Genomic DNA, 14540 nt, shown 5'->3' on the forward strand with positions numbered 1-14540 from the left:
TGGAAAACAAAGCAAAGAACGTTTAGCATTTGCAAGTTTAAAGGAACTGGATTCTTTTGGGTTAGGGAGGAAAATGCACAGAACCTAATTTTGAAAACTTTCTGTGTCATTATTCAAATAACTTGTTCATCTACAGATTGTTCCTATGAATATTTCTCATTCATAGCCATCAGCATTAAGAACATAAGCAGAGCTTGCTGGATCAGGGAAATGGCCCATTTAATCCAGCATCCTGTTTCCCCAGTGGCCGACCAGTGAGAACCAGTAAGCATTCAGAACCCTCCCTGCCTGCCCTTGATTTCAGTCTTGCACAAAAGCTAACTAAATACTGTGAATTCCACATCACCAATTACCAGCCCTATTCCTTTCTCTCCAAAGGTTGATGGCAAGTAACAAAAACAAAAATAAAAAATGCTGCTAAAAACTCTTAAAAGAACAAGGAAAATAAGGTACTTTTAATGTAACCCATACAGTCATAAACTCTGCCAAGTCCTACTCCCTAAAAACAAGCTGCCTAGGCTGTAAATCGAAGGTGTTGTTTCACAATATCTCATAAAAATGAAAGAAGACCTTAAAAACAATACAACTTTCTCCAGCAATCATTGCCTTTCTATATTTCACACAGGGCAGCCCTAGGCTGGGAGAATCTGGATCCAAACCAGGGATGGGTGAAAACTGTCTAATCTGTCAGTTTAGAATTTCACCAGCCTTCAATTCAGTTTCCACATTTCTGCACCAGTCTGGGTTTTTTTAAAGTCCTCATGAAAATTCATCCAACATTTGGGCCAGAATTTCCAGTAACTCTTTGTTATAACTGGACCCGTCTTTTCCAGGTGGGGATAGACTCCCTCAGAAGGTGATGGACTTTCCTTCCTTGGAGGTTTTTAAGCAGAGGTTGGATGACCCAACGGTCATGGACGCTTGAGTTGAGATTCCTGCAGCGCAGGGAGCTAGGACTAGATGACTTTCGGGTTCCCTTCCAACTCAACAATTCTATGAATCTAATCAGTCAATGGCAAAATGTGTAAAGTTACCTCTGGATCCTTCGGGAACTCTAAAGCTTTGCAGTTTTCTGGGTTTGGAATGTCAGGATAGAAGGTTTCTTTAATCCTTTGGAAAGAGGAACACAGATATTAATGTCAGGAATTGCCGAGAAGCTGCTGGGGGAGGGGATGCTTTTCAGGTTGAGGGCCACATTCCCACAGGGTAAACATTCTGGGGGCCGTATGCTAGTGCGGGGCCGGGGCATTGAAGAGTCGGGACACCTGCCTTTTGTACAACAGGCTATATTCTAATCTTGCTGAAATCAGAGGTTGACACAAACTGCACAAATCAAGGCAAGCAAGAGGAATCATCATTATCAGAGCACGGCCAGTCAAGAACATGGAGGTCCGCATTTGCTGCACAAGCTAGAGGTTTTACAGCCCTGTTCTACAGTATTGTGTGGGTCATATTCAAGCAGTGTCTTGGCATTTTTATGCTGTAGCATCCAACACCACATTTCAAAAGGAAATAGAAAAAATTCCAGCATATAATTTAGTTACACGTAAGGAATTTCCTCTGCTCCCACAAATATAGGCTTCAATATGTGTTGAGAGCCACACATCCCCTTACATTTTCCTAATTTACTTCAGAGTAGGATGTGGATTCTGCACCCTTCTCTATAGACCGTGTCCCTCAATTGGCCTTTTGCCTCAATCATTATTATTATTTTTCCCTCTTGTTCTGTACATCACTGAAAGAACACCCCTGGAATGAGGCCCTTTGGCTAAAAATGCCCTCCACTGCTGGTGTAGCAGTTTAGCATTAAGGGCTAACAGATCACAGGGCCGTTTACAGTGTTTACAGACTAATATTCCACTTATTAAAAAAAGAACCTTTAATTTGAAACTCACTCCCCCAAAATTTGAGGTTTATTAAGAGTATGGAACAGATAGCATCACCCAAACAAAAAAGCAGAACTACTGCCTATCCTTGTTTGACAAGAAAATAAAGTTTGCTGAATACCAAATATTAATTGTTGTTGTTGTTATTGTTATTTTAACACATTACCCACACTTCACTCTAAGGGCCCAGGGCAGGTCACAAGCCATTTAAAATTACAACATTAAAAACAGATACAAAGCTTACAATTAAAAAGACGTGATCACAAAAAATAAAGTTACCATTCTCTCTTCCTGTAGCAAAGGATGCTGGTCACCACTCCCAACACAATAACAATAATTACTGGGACAAGGATGGCAATGATTAATCCCACAGCTGAAAAATTAAGAGAGAGAAAAGCTAATACAATCAACTAACAGTCCTGCTGCACCTGAAATAATTTTTTAAAAATATATACAGCAGAAGCTTTCATGGACTGCACTTGGGGTGGAGGGGACTAGCAAAGCAGAAATAATTCAAGTAACCAGCAGTGGTTCTTAGTGACCCAGGATCAAGTTACAGGCTTCCGATGGTGGGTGTCTTGTAATATAGTAAAGCAGGCTTCCAGGAAATGGCTGGTCTCCCATTAGACATTGCTTATTGGAAATAGAAGAGATTGATGGGAAGCTGCACAATTTTGCTCCTGCTGCCTGTGCACTAAAAACAAACCCACATTGAACTACTGCATTATTCTCAAGGCTCAGCCCCACATCCATTTGCCCTGCTGATTTCCCCCTGGAAAACCCATGGCATAGAGCTAAATCGGAACAAACAGCCACTGGGTTTCCCACGGATTGCTGTTTGTTCTGATTTAGCACTAAAGAGCAAATTTTCCAGGGGAATGTTGGTGGGGCAAAGGTAAAATTGCTCAGACCTTTACCTTGAAAGCATGGGAGAAGCAGCAGTGTGGGCGACCCCGGAGTCAGGGTTGAAAGACCTTTGCTATTACCAGTTTCTTTTAAATATGTTTGCCTTTGTCCAAGCACCTGTCATTCTATTCTGAATTGCAAATTTATTGTGCATGTGGTGGTGATTTTTTGTACACCACCTTAAAAACCCTCAAAAACCTCCTGTTCTGCAGAATTTTGGCTTAATCTTCACCCCCATATGCTGCAGCCAATCATATGAACACTCTGATCTCTACCCACCCTCCCTCACTGACCATAAATTCAGTAAGGTCCATGGGGCAGGAACCCACCCAACATTAGCTTCTGAAATCCTGCAAAGTGTCATCTACACCAATGGTGCCTGAACACCACCACCGATAACCTTTGAGGGTTATTCAGGAATTTGAGAGGTGTTCATTGTGCATTGCGCCATTATCCGGCGAGAATTAAATACGCCGCCCCAAAACAACCCTCCCCCGCTAAAAAGACCCCCAACAAAATACACCCTCCTTCACCCCAAAAAACTTACAATTCTCCTTTGTAACCACAGACAAGCTGCTTGGTGGTCCAATTCCACCAGCTGTGTAGGCTCTTAAGTTCAGGTGGTAGTTTGTTTTCCCTTGAAGGCTTGATATTTTTAAGGTGTTTTGCTTTAAGTCAGTAATATTCATGTAGGTCTCTGGGTGGCCTGGTGTTAGGGGGGAAAGAAAAGAAGAATTAGGGTGGGGGAGAATTTTAAGAAAAGCACCAGTTATCACAGAGCAGATTCACACATGCTGTTTTGTCAAATGAACTTTCAAAGGGGAAGGGAGTAAATGCATATAGATTAAAAGGCAATCCAGTCTTATCACCTCACATATATATTTATTAAAATACTACTATCTTGCCCCTTTTCACAATATTCCATTCTATTCCCCCCCCCCTTAAAAAACCCCAAACTCCACATCCATGGCCACTGAGCATGCTCAGACTTCATTAGTCTGCTTTGGGTGTTCCTCCTGCCACAAACAAAGCCCTTTCCTGCACTCCTCTTGCTGCGAGCTGTATACCGTATTTTTCGCACCATAGGACGCACCGGACAATAGGACGCACCTTGTTTTAGAGGGGGGAGAACAAGGAAAAAAAATTCCTCCGCTCTCTGCCCAGCGCCCCTTCAGCGAAGCGGCAGGAGGCGCTGCACAGAGAGTGGGAGAATTTTCCCCCTCTTGTTTTCCCGCTCTAAAACAAGGTGCCGTTTAAGGTGCGTTCAGGCGGCTACCTTGGAAGGTTCCTTTCGACCTGCTCTTTGGGGCTGGCGGGGGGAAGCCCACCACCAGCCCCAAAGAGCAGATCAGGGAGCAGCGGAAAGGCGCAGTGGAGAGGCTGCTTTAGCCCCGAGTGCGCTCTCCCGGCTGGAGAGGTGACGTGCGGCTATGGCAGGAGCCTCCATAGCCGCGCGTTACCTCTCCAGCCGGGAGAGGGTCGCGGGGCTATGGCGTCTTCGCTCCATAGGACGCACACACATTTCCCCTTCATTTTTGAAGGGGAAAAAGTGCGTCCTATAGAGCGAAAAATACAGTAGTTTAAAGCCAAACTTACTCTACCTTCCATTCAGAGGCTAGATACCCCTTCTTGTAAAAGGGCAGCAAGGCAAAGCCCCATTGTTGTGTTAGGCAACCATAATTGACTTTGAGGATAGATTGGCAAAGACCACTGACTGTGGCTGTGCATTGCAATACTTGAAGGTTTCCCCCTAGAAAATTCTAAGTAAATAATAATAATATTATATATATATATATATATATATATATATATATATATATATATACACACACACACACACACACATATATATATATATACATATATACACACACACCGCCCTCCCCAGCCAAAGCCGGGCTCAGGGCAGCTAACACCAGTAAAATTACAATGGAAACATAATGGGGGGAAGGCAAAACCCCAATTTAAATACAGGTTAAAATGCAATTTAAAAAGCAGCCTCATTTTAAAAGTAGCCCATAAATCAAAACCGTAAGGGGAGGGAAGACATAAGGGTCAGACTGAGTCCAAACCAAAGGCCAGGCAGAACAGCTCTGCCTTGCAAGCCCTGCGGAAAGATGTCAAGTCCTGCAGGGCCCTAGTCTCTTGTGACAGAGCGTTCCACCAAGTCGGGGCCAGTACTGAAAAGGCCCTGGCCCTAGTTGAGACTAATCTAACCACCTTGCGACTTGGGACCTCCAAGGTGTTGTCATTTGTGGACCTTAAGGTCCTCCGCAGGGCGTACCAGGAGAGGCGGTCCCGTAGGTACGTGGGTCCTAGGCTGCATGTTAAAGAATTAGTTGGGTGCTGCTGTGCATCCAGATTCAGGAGGAGTTCTGAGAACTTCTACCAATGGAAAATGACAGAGGGACTAAATACTAACAGGAAAATAACCCCCCCTCAAAAAAAGAACCCATCACCAGACAGTTCCTGTGCAAAATAGGTTGACCTTGAAATGTGCTGTCAAGCTGCTGTTATCTAGCTCTGCAGGGAATGATTCCTCCCAGTTGTATTTTCCAAAACAGAAATAAGTTTATTTCCCATAAGACACCCAGTCACAAAGCAGCTATCAAGGGCAGGGCTAACAGAATCCCAAAGGTGGCTCTTTCTTGTTCCCAGGCACATCCTGTTCTACAGGAGCTGGGATGGATGTGGTTGCTTTTCTGTACTTGCACACCAGAGATGCTTCATTTATCGCATTGGTGGGAATAATTGGGGATGGTCATCGATCAGGTATTCAGGGCATCAGCAACACACTCCCAACTGAGTTGCATTTTCAAGTGGTGTTGGCCATTGTGTGGCTAGAGTCCCATAGAACTCAAAAATCTGAATGCTGGAAGATTCAGGACAGACAATAGAGAGCACTTCTTCACACACAAAGATTGCATTCTTTAAAAAATGTAATCTGCTCTCGCAAGAGGTAGTGATGATGACCAACGCAGTGTGGTTTTAAAAGAGGATTCGGCAAATTAATGGAGAATATAGCTTTCAGTAAAAAGTGATGCGGGTGGCGCTGTGGGTTAAACCACAGAGCCTAGGACTTGCTGATCTGGATGTTGGCGGTTTGAATCCCCGCGAGGGGGTGAGCTCCCGTTGCTCGGTCCCTGCTCCTGCCAACCTAGCAGTTCGAAAGCACATCAAAGTGCAAGTAGATAAATAGGTACCACTCTGGTGGGAAGGTAAACAGCATTTCCGTGCGCTGCTCTGGTTTGCCAGAAGTGGCTTAGTCATGCTGGCCACATGACCCGGAAGCTGTACGCCGGCTCCCTCGGCCAATAAAGTGAGATGAGTGCCGCAACCCAGAGTCGGCCACGACTGGACCTAATGGTTAGGGGTCCCTTTACCTTTACCTTTATAGCTTTCAGTGGATCCTAGCCCTAATGGCTATGTTTGAACCCTCCTCCCCACACCAAGTTCCAGGGTCACATTTTGGTCAGCAAGGTGTTAAAAGACGGCTGAGCCAAGAAAGTGACTTTCCCAGTAACATAAAATGACTTAAAGTGTGAAGGTCAAAGATCGGTATTGTGCACATCTTTTCAAGGTCTCTGCGATATTGTGTCAGTTGGCGGGGGAGGGGCATGTTGCCGAGAGCAAAGCTGTGCTTTCAACAAGTATTCCTGGAAAGATGCAATTAAGCTGTCCTAAGGTCCCTTTAAATATTATTCCCGTTGCAAGGCTGCTACTGAGCTATGCAGGCAGACAAGATTATCAGTGAGTGGGAAGTTTGGGGTGGGGGGGAGGTGGCTGTTTCCGGGCAGAATGAGACCAGAGAGCAAGTTCTGGGGAAAATGACAGTGAGACCAGCAGGTTTTATTTTCTATTAACTCTGTAGTTGAGTGCAACATACCACAACAAGCTAGGATTAAGACAGGAAAGTAGTTTCGGGTGTAATGGCAAACCTGGGTTAACACAAGAAAATATTCACTAGCTAATGTCACACCATAGCATCAGAGCATGGTTTCTTGCCCCCAAACAAACCATAGCTAATTGGCCAGGGCAGGTTCAGATGTATAAAACCAAACCAAACCAACTGAACACTGCCAACAGGAATACAGATTTATTGGTGTTTTGATTGCACTCATGAGTTTTCTTTTCCCTCTGCCAAATTACTTTTATATTTAAAAACTTTGCTTTTTGTTTGTGAGTGCCATATTATAATCACATCAGAGTTTGGTCAGAGCTACCTTATATCAGGTCAGAGTGCTGATCCATTAAGCTAGTCCAACATTATGTACTTTCTAGAGTCTCAGGCAAAAGTCTTTCATTTCATCTACTACTTGATCTTCTGATCTGATATACACTGTAGTATCCCTAAGCTACAGGATGCATTCAAAAACTGGTGATTTATAGCCCCCTGAACTAGAACTCAAAGACCAGAGTACAGGTTACATTTGGCAGGGTTGCGCTGCCACAGCCAGACATACCCTGCTGAACGCTTTTAACTTGATCGTATTGAGCACCATCATCATGTTTGGATTTGGCAGTGCAACTGGCATGGCAACTAAGATAATAAATATGACAGCACTGCCTCTCACGATAAAGCACTCGCAAACCTTGCAGCGGGGCTAAAAATCACAGAATTGTTGAGTTGGAAGGGATCCTGAGGATCATCTAGTCCAACCATATCTTGACTAGATCATATAAGACAGATGGCCATCCAACCTCTGCTTGAAAACCTCGCAAGGAAGGAGAGTCCACTGCCTCCTGAGGGAGACTATTCCACTGTCAAACAGCTCTTCCTGTCAGAAAGTTCTTCCCCAGAATCTCCTTTCTTGTAACGTGAACCACGAAAGGGTTTATTGATAGCCAAGCTATTAACATTTTTCTGCCTCCTTATTTTGCCAATGAACTTTGCTGCCTGGCCTGAGATGAGATTTCTAACGAAGCGCATTTGGCCAGTGGTGAGAGACAGTCAAAAACGCATCATTTACCTGGCTCAAAAGCTTTCGGCTTTGTGGTGCTTTCGTCGCCTTTCCCAAAGTGAAGCAGATAACCTTTTAAAAAGCCCCGGCAATCTTCGACAGACATGTTCTCCCATCTTATGACGATGGAATCTGAGGTGGCACGCTCCACTTTGAAAACTGGTGCAGCACTAGGTTCTAGATGGAAAGCAAGAAGGAAGGGAAAACCTTTTTTTTTAACGAACCCGAGATAGGTGTGTTTTGACAAAAAGATGTGTTACATGCAAACATTACTGTAGAGACTTTGTCGAGCCAACGGGTCTACAACCTCTATGTCTGGGACTGGCTGGATGACATTGAGTGGTGTTGAGACGCCAGCCCAAGAACTCCTACCCACCCACCCAAGGGATGGCACAGAGGAAGAAGACTTAGAACCAGGACAATGGTGGTGGGACACCGAGGACCAGTCTGCAGAAGGGACAAGCTGAGAGGTGACAGAAGCAGGAGGTTTGAGTGAACACAGGGGATCAGAAGAAGAAACCCGTTCCAGGCTAGGTGTCTAGGGTCATGCTGCTTCAGTTGCTCAACAGCTGGGCAGTCCTCCAGCTAGCTCTCTACCTCCACTGACACTCAGATCACGGAGAGCCTTGCATGCTGCTGAGGAACAAGCCAGACAGGCCCAGAGGGGATTCCTCCATCTTGCCATAGTTTATGTCTGCTTGGGAGGAGAAGTCAGAGAGAGAGAGAGAGAGACTACTGGAAAGGAAAGGAGGGGCCAGATGTCAGTCCCAGCAACATCCTCAACTAGGGCAGATTAGCCTACATGAACTCTGTTGCGTTTTTACTTTTGTGAATAAAAACCGATTCCATTTTTGTGTCTCGAGTCCTTTTCCTGACCTGAGGATGAGCCTGCATTCCTGACAGCCCCTTGACTATTTTCCCTCATCACTGGCCATCCAGGCTGGGGCTGACGAGAGCTGTAGTCCAACTCCTGGAGGCCATGACACTGGCTACCCCGACGTAAATGCAAGACTGCTAGATCAAACTACAGGTCCATGTTATCCAGCATCTTGTTCTCCCAGTGGCTAACCAGATGCCAATGGGAAGACTGAAATTAGGACCTGGGGTTGCACTCTTCCTACTTGTGCTCTAGATAGGAAGATATGCCAGGGAACCATCTTCAGCAGGAGAATCTATCATGTAAGTAACAAAGGGAACAGGAATGCAATCCAGAAACAACTGACGTGGTAATGCACACCCAAGGTTATTTCAGACACAGTTGAACCCTGCACATTTTAGGGGGAAATGTTCATAGAACAGCATATATTGGAGAAAAATGCATATTATTAGGGAAATTTGACTGCAAAAATGTGAATAGTAGTCAAAACGGATTGAAGAAAGGAGCTGGTTAACAGAAATGTGTACAGATTTTTGTTAAGTTTGTGTAATGCAAATTGTTGCAGAAATGTGGAAGGATACAGAAATTTAAGACTCGGGGGGGGGGATTAGAAATGGAGAGAGACTAATATTGACAGTTGCAATCCTGCTGGTGCAACCCACCTTAGGATATATTTACACAATTGACTAACTCACCTTGTTGGTCTTGATCCAAAACAAGGCTATGAACCTTCCTAATATAATTGGCAAAGATAATGTACTTTCAGTCTGTCCCTATTTCCCTCTTTTCTTTTGGTTCAATAAGCCCTAGAAGTATTAACATATTTTCTCTTGCATCTGAATAACCTTTAGCAAAATTAAAGGCACTTACGCAGCTCTTGTGTGTAGCCATTTATATACTTCAGTAGCTGATATCCATTGTCTTTGCAGCCATGGACAGAAAATCTGTATCTGATTCCTGGCTGAAAGAGATCTGTGGGACAAAATAATCATTAAATATCTTATTTTACAGTACACTACATTCTGAGAAGAAATAGAGAAATTCAATCCTTTACAAGAAGGGAGTTGCTCCTTTACGGCTACATCTGGCCACAATTCAACTGTTAAAACCATGAAAATAATGTGTCTCAGTTTCCCCAAATCAAATCTGAGAGTTCCTTCTTGTATTATTTATATTATCAGGCACTAGCAAGTAAATTATAATTTATTTGCAACAACCCTACTACGACTTTAATGTTTTGATACATTGCAAAATGTGTCAGTTTCTCAATAAAGTGATTTTCCACCAAGGGATTCAAAGGTAAATCCCAAGCCATCATATTCTTCATTCTATCACGATTCATGCTCCCAAAGATTCCAACCTTGGGGCAGTTGTAATAAATATGATCAGTATCCACTTCTATGCAACAAGCCTTTAGGTGACTCCAATATTTCCTGGCTGGCCAACTCTACCCAATGTGTCATTTATTTAATGCCTGGGTATCCATCACCATCATAATACCAATTTCACTCACCTAAAGCCTAAGAAGCAAGCCTCAGGTGAATGGATGGCAGCATGATGATAAAACGCTTATTTACAAACTGACCTTGACCTTCAGATACAGGCTCTTAAGATCTCCACCAACAACACACTAAAGTTCAGAAGCAGCTCTAAAGACACACAGACCATTTGCAAATGCAAAGCCAAACCACAGTTTTTTAGAATTACATGCATGAGACTTGCACACACCCAACCTCAGCCTCGTAGCAGTCACAAGGAGAGTGGCAGCTTTGACTTCTGCATTCAAGTTCCACAGAATTGCCTGTGATATTTAAACAAACCAGAGTCCCCCCCCCCAAAAAAAGTTTGAACTATGATTAGATTGATCCTGGATTGCTTGAGTTTAAACCAACCAGAGATGCCAAGCTTTGAACAAGGTGTGGCAGGCCCTGTTCTGTGGAACTGCTTGCCTCCAGAAGTTTGGCAGGAATCATCTCTAATCATTTCTACATCTCTTCTAAAAACTGTACTGCTCAGACAGGGCTTTCAAACCTAATATGCTTTTGCCAACCAGATTCTACAGATACATCTGGCATTTTTAATTTCTTTTTACCGTGTTTCTTTGATTGCATACCATATGCTGATATTTTTACATGAAAGCATGGTTTATCAATATTTTACATAAATAAGCAAATTTTAAAGAAAAGAAATAAAGGAGTTTATACCTTGCAGCCAAGGAATAAACTCCATTTGGAGAACAAAAGTGCTCTCCTGAGACAAATGTGGATAAGTACCCAAACTTTACAAGTGAGCTACCATTAAAAGGGTAATTTCTATCTCAACATAGGAATACATAAAACAGAAAATCATGGAGGGGGTGGTCAGGAAGAAGCTCTAGCTACGGCAGCTTGAAATGCAAACTCTCCTGCTCAAAAACAGCAGAGTCCCAAACACATGCCCTGTCCATCGCTGTCAACTTACAGATTTGAAAATAAGGGACCAGCAGCCTCGAAAATAAGGGATCAGCAGCCAAAATAAGGGATTTTCCGGGCACAGCTATGTTCAACTTCTGAGCCGCTCCGAGCCAAAGGCAGAAAGCCCAGCCAGCAGCCAAACAAAGCCTCAAGCGGTGGTTCCCACAGCGCAGCAACCCGGCAAAGGGGATGCAGCAAGGAAAACCACCATCACCTCTCTGCTGGGAAGCGCTGAGAAAAGGCGAGACCCCAGGCAACGCGGCCGATTTGATTGGCACAAGGTATGCAAGCTCCACCCCCCCAGTCGTTCTTAGACTCCTTATTGGGTGAGCAATGCAGCCAAGCAACACAGTTGGAGCCTCCCTCCTCCCTGGCCGGCAGGGAGGGAGGGAGAGGAGCTGCTTCCTTTGAAACCCAGGAAATTTAAGGGACATCATCAATAAGGGACAGCAGCGGGACACGGCACTGGGATAAGGGAGTTTCCCGCCAAATAAGGGACGGTTGACAGCTATTGCCCTGTCCCTAAATCATGGTGATTCTCACTTTCACATGCAAGCACTGTTCTTTGCAGAAACAAATGTTAAGCAGTTGTTTCCTACCAGATTTGATCACAGCATCTGACACGCCTGGTGGAAACGTTTCCCAACTCACAGCAGCACTGGGTTCAGGCCCCTGACGCCACCTCACGGTATAGCCACAGGTGACGTTGGGGTCAAGCTCCCAAGCGACGTAAACACCATCTCCTTTGGCAACTCCGATCTCTGTTGGGGCATCGCCTGCAACATTGATAATGTCAAAGGTTAGTCCCTGGGGCCTTCTTAATGCATTTCATAATGCCTTCCCAATTTCCCCCCATTTGTTCAAAGACACGTGCAATAAAACTACACATATAAAAATGCAAAAGAACCTAATTGGTCTAACTGTTCTCGTTAAAGAGAAACAAATCCAAACAATGCTTAATTCGGGTCCTCCCAACTTCATTCATCCTTCCTCATAAAGATTATTTCCTTCTCCCAGTTAACCTATTATTATTATTATTATTATTATTATTATTATTATTATTATTATTTGTACCCTGCCCATCTTGATTGGGTTGCCCCAGCCACTCTGGGCAGCTTCCAACAAATATAAAGCATAATAAAACGTTAAAAACTTCCCTATACAGGGCTGCCCTTCAAATGTCTGCTGAAAGTTGTATAGTTATTTATCTCCTTGGCAACTGATGGGAGGCTGTTCCACAGGCTGGGTGCCACTACCAAGGAGTCCCTTTTGTCTTTTTAGACAACCACAGAAGGAAAGCTGGACACATCTGGCAGTAATGGGAGGTGCAGCATCATGCCCTCTTGAAGACAACCAGAATTTAAGAGAGACCAGCTCCTGGGATCTCTGTAATCTCAGTCTAAGCTTTGCTGTTCAGTTTGGAGCACCTCCAGAAATATTGGTCAATGGACTGATTGACTTGACCAGGAGCCTCAGTTTTGCATGCCAGCACATCCTAGAAAGATTTAAGCTGTATCTTTCCTCACAAAATATCTAATAAAATCTTATCGGAATATCGTATTGATCTTTGAGTGACGGTGTAAGAGAGTGTGAGTGAGATAAGCAAGACACTGTTTTTGAGTCTTAAGAGCACACGTAATACACTAGACTGGTAATACATGTCTATCTAAAATCTGTTTACATTGGAGGACCTGCTGATAATTGGATTAAGTTCTGTGAGAAGTTCAATGGGATACAGCAGCTTAAAATCAGGTTCTCCAAATCAGCATGACAAATCAGCCTGGATGAACTGGACCGTGGCTCTCACAATATAAGTGCATGAAACGGAAATCAGGTCCAACGAAATCAATAGATCTTCCATGAAAAACACCTCCGGGTTACATTAACTGTATAATTACATTTTCTCCCCATATGGCTTGGGGCTAGTAGTGAACGACTGCCAAGTCACGAGCTCCTGAACTTGGAACAGTATCAAATACCAAATATAGAACTGAGTTGGCTTGCTACAGAGAAAGGGGGGGGGGGGAGCAGAGGAGAAATACTGCTGAGTGAGAAATGCAATGCATAAACGTTTTACTTTGGCGACAAGCTGCCTGTTGCAGGTGCACAATTCCAGGTGGAAGCTAGGAAATCTCCCAAGGAGAGAAAATCCCAAAATGTATAGAACGAGGAGGAGGAAACACGTCTCAAGCAAACGATTTCACCTTCCTCATAATAGTGGCCTACGATTGGAATGTTGCCATCTGCAACCCACTGCAATATCAGAGGGTGATGAATGTAAGAGCCTGCACTGAAATGATTTCTGCGGCCTGGATCCCTGGCTTTCTTTACGCAGGTGTGCCAGATCTAGCATCAACTGGCAGATCAACCTGGAGCTGTATGTCTCCTATGTGTATCTCAACTTGTCCTACTGTTTTGACTGTGATAATATGGCCCTGGATAACTTTGCCAAACACTTCCTATTCGGCAATGTATCAGGAGTTTTTTAATGTTTGATGTTTTATTATGTTTTTATATGCGTTGGAAGTCGCTCAAGAGTGGCCGAGGCAACCCAGCCAGATGGGTGGGGTATACCGTATTTTTCGCTCTATAAGACGCACCAGACCACAAGACGCACCTAGTTTTTGGAGGAGGAAAACAAGAAAAAAATATTCTGAATCTCAGAAGCCAGAACAACAAGAGGGATCGCTGCACAGCGAAAGCAGCAATCCCTCTTGCTGTTCTGGCTTCTGGGATAGCTGCGCAGCCTGCATTCGCTCCATAAGATGCACACACATTTCCCCTTACTTTTGTGGAGGGAAAAAGTGAGTCTTATAGAGCAAAAAAATACGGTAAATAATAATAATAATTAGTAGTAGTACATTTTTTTCTGTCTTGAATCTTCCAACATTCAGCTTCATTTTATGCCCACGAGTGTTATGAGGGAGAAAAACTGTTCTCTAGTCACTTTCTACATGCCATACATAATTTTATAAACCTCTATCATGCCACCTCTTTCTTGACTGTTCTCTAAACTAAGAAATCCCAAATGCTGTATTTTTTTTTCCCTCAGAGGGGGTTGCTCCACCCCCCTCCCGCCCTGATAATTTTGGCTGCCCTTTTCTGAACCTTTTTCAACTCTACGATATCCTTTTCCAAGGTGAGGAACACACAAATACACTATTATCTCTTCCAGGCATCCAAAGCATTCGCAGAATGTAACGGAGCCCAGTCTGAAAGGACCTGCTTATTATTCCTCGTGCTGCTTTCCGGATGAGTCACCCTCCATGACTACGATCTGTGACTCACAATGCCTCAGAACTGAGTTGTGCTGCGGGTAACGCAAAGCAAGGCATCCAGTCATTCAAAAAGTTCTTTTCTAAGAAGAGTCTGAGGAGGCGTAAGAACTGCCAGCTGCTCGCTTCAGTCAGAGCCACAGAAGTGCATGACCTGGAGCAGCCTACAAGTCTGTATTACT

At 44.0% G+C, this 14540-nt stretch overlaps 1 protein-coding gene across 1 annotated transcript in view; it reads right to left on the minus strand.

The window, feature by feature from the left end:
* LIFR (LIF receptor subunit alpha) overlaps positions 1-14540 on the minus strand; it is an 86391-nt gene that overhangs the window by 6992 nt on the left and 64859 nt on the right. Inside the window, 6 exon segments of the mRNA XM_083576038.1 lie at positions 1035-1110; positions 2166-2259; positions 3340-3498; positions 7763-7930; positions 9501-9602; positions 11683-11859. Coding sequence (XP_083432164.1) covers positions 1035-1110; positions 2166-2259; positions 3340-3498; positions 7763-7930; positions 9501-9602; positions 11683-11859 — 776 coding nt within the window.

Source organism: Podarcis filfolensis (genome assembly GCF_964270895.1).
Source record: "Podarcis filfolensis genome assembly, chromosome: 11".
Taxonomy (NCBI): Eukaryota; Metazoa; Chordata; class Lepidosauria; order Squamata; family Lacertidae; genus Podarcis; species Podarcis filfolensis.